Genomic DNA, 2,166 nt, shown 5'->3' with positions numbered 1-2,166 from the left:
CACAGGTATGCATTGCTCCCAGTCTGAGAAATGGTTATTTTGTCCCCACGAAGGACTCTTACCAGCTAAATGAGAAGATCATTTATGCCTGTGATTATGAATTCAAACCTGCAGTGGATGTGGCACAAAGCATATGTGAAAATGGTCAGTGGTCTCCTCAGCCACAGTGCATTGGTGAGTATGTTACACCTTCAAACCATTTTTTTAAAGGAATCTTGGAGATCCTGGCATAGAAATTTCATGGGTCTTGATGATAAGGAAATAGCAACAAGCAAAAAATATAATTTGAGAGTATTTGTTCATTACAATATGCAAGTTTTTCCTCTTCATACAGATTTAATTTAAACTCACCACCTACATTGAGATCAGGTTGTTCTGATTGGTTAATTTGACCAGCTGAACCAAAGTACCTAATAGTCTATTTATCACCACCATAAAAGAAGCATATTTTGAAAAAAAAAACAAATTTGAACTGTTAAAGAACATTTGTGTTGAGAAAAAAATAGCATTTTCCTCATAGAACTTTTTTTTCTTTCAAAATGTCGCTGACTGAATCCAGATGGCAATAGCCAAGAAGCTAGCTCGCTAACTGCAATATTGTTTTTTCTAAAAGAGGAAAACATGTCATTTGTCAACTCTGTCAGTATTAACTCCATCAACCTTCAGCATGATCAGAAGAAGAAAAGGCTGAGCGCTGGGAAAAGACAGGGATTTTTATGGTACAGGGAGAGTCAAGGCAGGTGTAGACCTGTGAGCTCTAAGGGGAGTGCGGTCAGAGCAGTTAAGGGATCAAGGCTGAAGATAACAAAAAATAAAACACTGATTATAAATTGATTAAGAAGAGGTGGGGGTTCATAAAACTCTGAAGTGAGCTTAATACTACTGAGGTAAACAGATGGACTGGCTGATAGAAGGAGGAACCACTCTTTTACTTTGCTGGGATGAAGAGTTGCAGTTGTGCCAGGGTGCCCTGGCTTGTTCTATTGAGGGGAGACAGGGAGATGGCAAGCAACAGAACCAAAAAAGGAACAAAAATACTACAAGGAACCAGGAAAAGCCATAAAGGGGAAAGAATGGTTAAGACCTGACAACTTTTATGTCTGACAGAGCTGGCAAATCCAACAAGGAGCCAAAATTAAAAGACATGTTTTGCTTTTAAGGACATATTTTCTGCAGAGCAGCAACCTACCTCTGAGCTGTAGCTGGAACTGTTAGCGTGAAAGTAACCCAATGTTCATACCCCATAATTCCTTTGCTTACACTCTTCCCTGCTAGCCTACAGACCCTAACAACTTCAGTATTACCGTGCAAAAAAAAAAAGGGGAGCAATATAAGAGCCATCCAGCCAGCCCTGGGCTGCATGGTGGCCTAGGTGAAATATGATAAAACAAGGAAAGACAAAGAAACCTCCACTTACAGAACCCAAAGAAAAGAGAAACAGAAAAAAAAAATTCCAAATGTACAAATAAAACAATACATACAGCCTCAGCCGTTACACAGCCAGTGGATACTTCCTATTTAGCATGTGATGGGGGAGGGGTCACTCAGTCCCGTTTTCTACAGTATGTGAATATACACATCTAATCATCGTTTTTTTTCACTGTGGTTTCTTTGATTTTTTTTTTTTTTTTTAACAGCACACGAAACACCACAGTTTTGCAGTGCTCCCAATGTGGAAAATGGTTACTTTGTCCCCATAAAGGAGTCTTACCAGCTAAATGAAATTATCATTTATGCCTGTGAGAATGGATTCAAACCTGCAGTGGATGCGATACATAGCATGTGTGAGAATGGTCAGTGGTCTCCTCAGCCACAGTGCATTGGTGAGTATGTTACAGATTCAAAAACATGTTTTTGAAAGGAAGCCAGTAGAATTTTCCATGGAATCATTTTAAAATATTTGCACATTAATTTCCATCGTCATTAATATTTTATTGAATCTTCTCTACCTACTTTGGAATCAGATCACTTGTGATTGGTTAACTTGACCAGCAGATCTGAAGTACCTTACAGTTTTATGGCTGATAAAGCTATTTCCCGCACAGGCACATTCATACAAAAAAATGTGACCAGCTGAGTTGTGTTTTAAAAAAAGGAAAAAAGATAGAAGCTTTGTCGCATAACTTTTTTTCTTTCAAATTTCAATGACTCATGAGAAGTACTTTT

General features: G+C 38.4%; 1 protein-coding gene across 7 annotated transcripts in view; it reads left to right on the top strand.

Moving 5' to 3' along the window:
• Nucleotides 1-2,166, top strand: part of LOC112147680 (complement factor H) — a 19,304-nt gene that overhangs the window by 12,134 nt on the left and 5,004 nt on the right. The window contains exons 3-4 of one of the 7 annotated variants that reach the window (XM_036216418.1): nt 6-174; nt 1,638-1,823. The exons of the other annotated variants lie outside the window; for them this stretch is intronic. Coding sequence (XP_036072311.1) covers nt 6-174; nt 1,638-1,823 — 355 coding nt within the window. The remainder of the gene's footprint in view (nt 1-5; nt 175-1,637; nt 1,824-2,166) is intronic. 7 annotated transcript variants of the gene reach the window in all.

Source organism: Oryzias melastigma, linkage group LG17, assembly GCF_002922805.2.
Source record: "Oryzias melastigma strain HK-1 linkage group LG17, ASM292280v2, whole genome shotgun sequence".
Taxonomy (NCBI): domain Eukaryota; kingdom Metazoa; phylum Chordata; class Actinopteri; order Beloniformes; family Adrianichthyidae; genus Oryzias; species Oryzias melastigma.
This window is presented reverse-complemented; position numbering and strand designations above follow the sequence as displayed.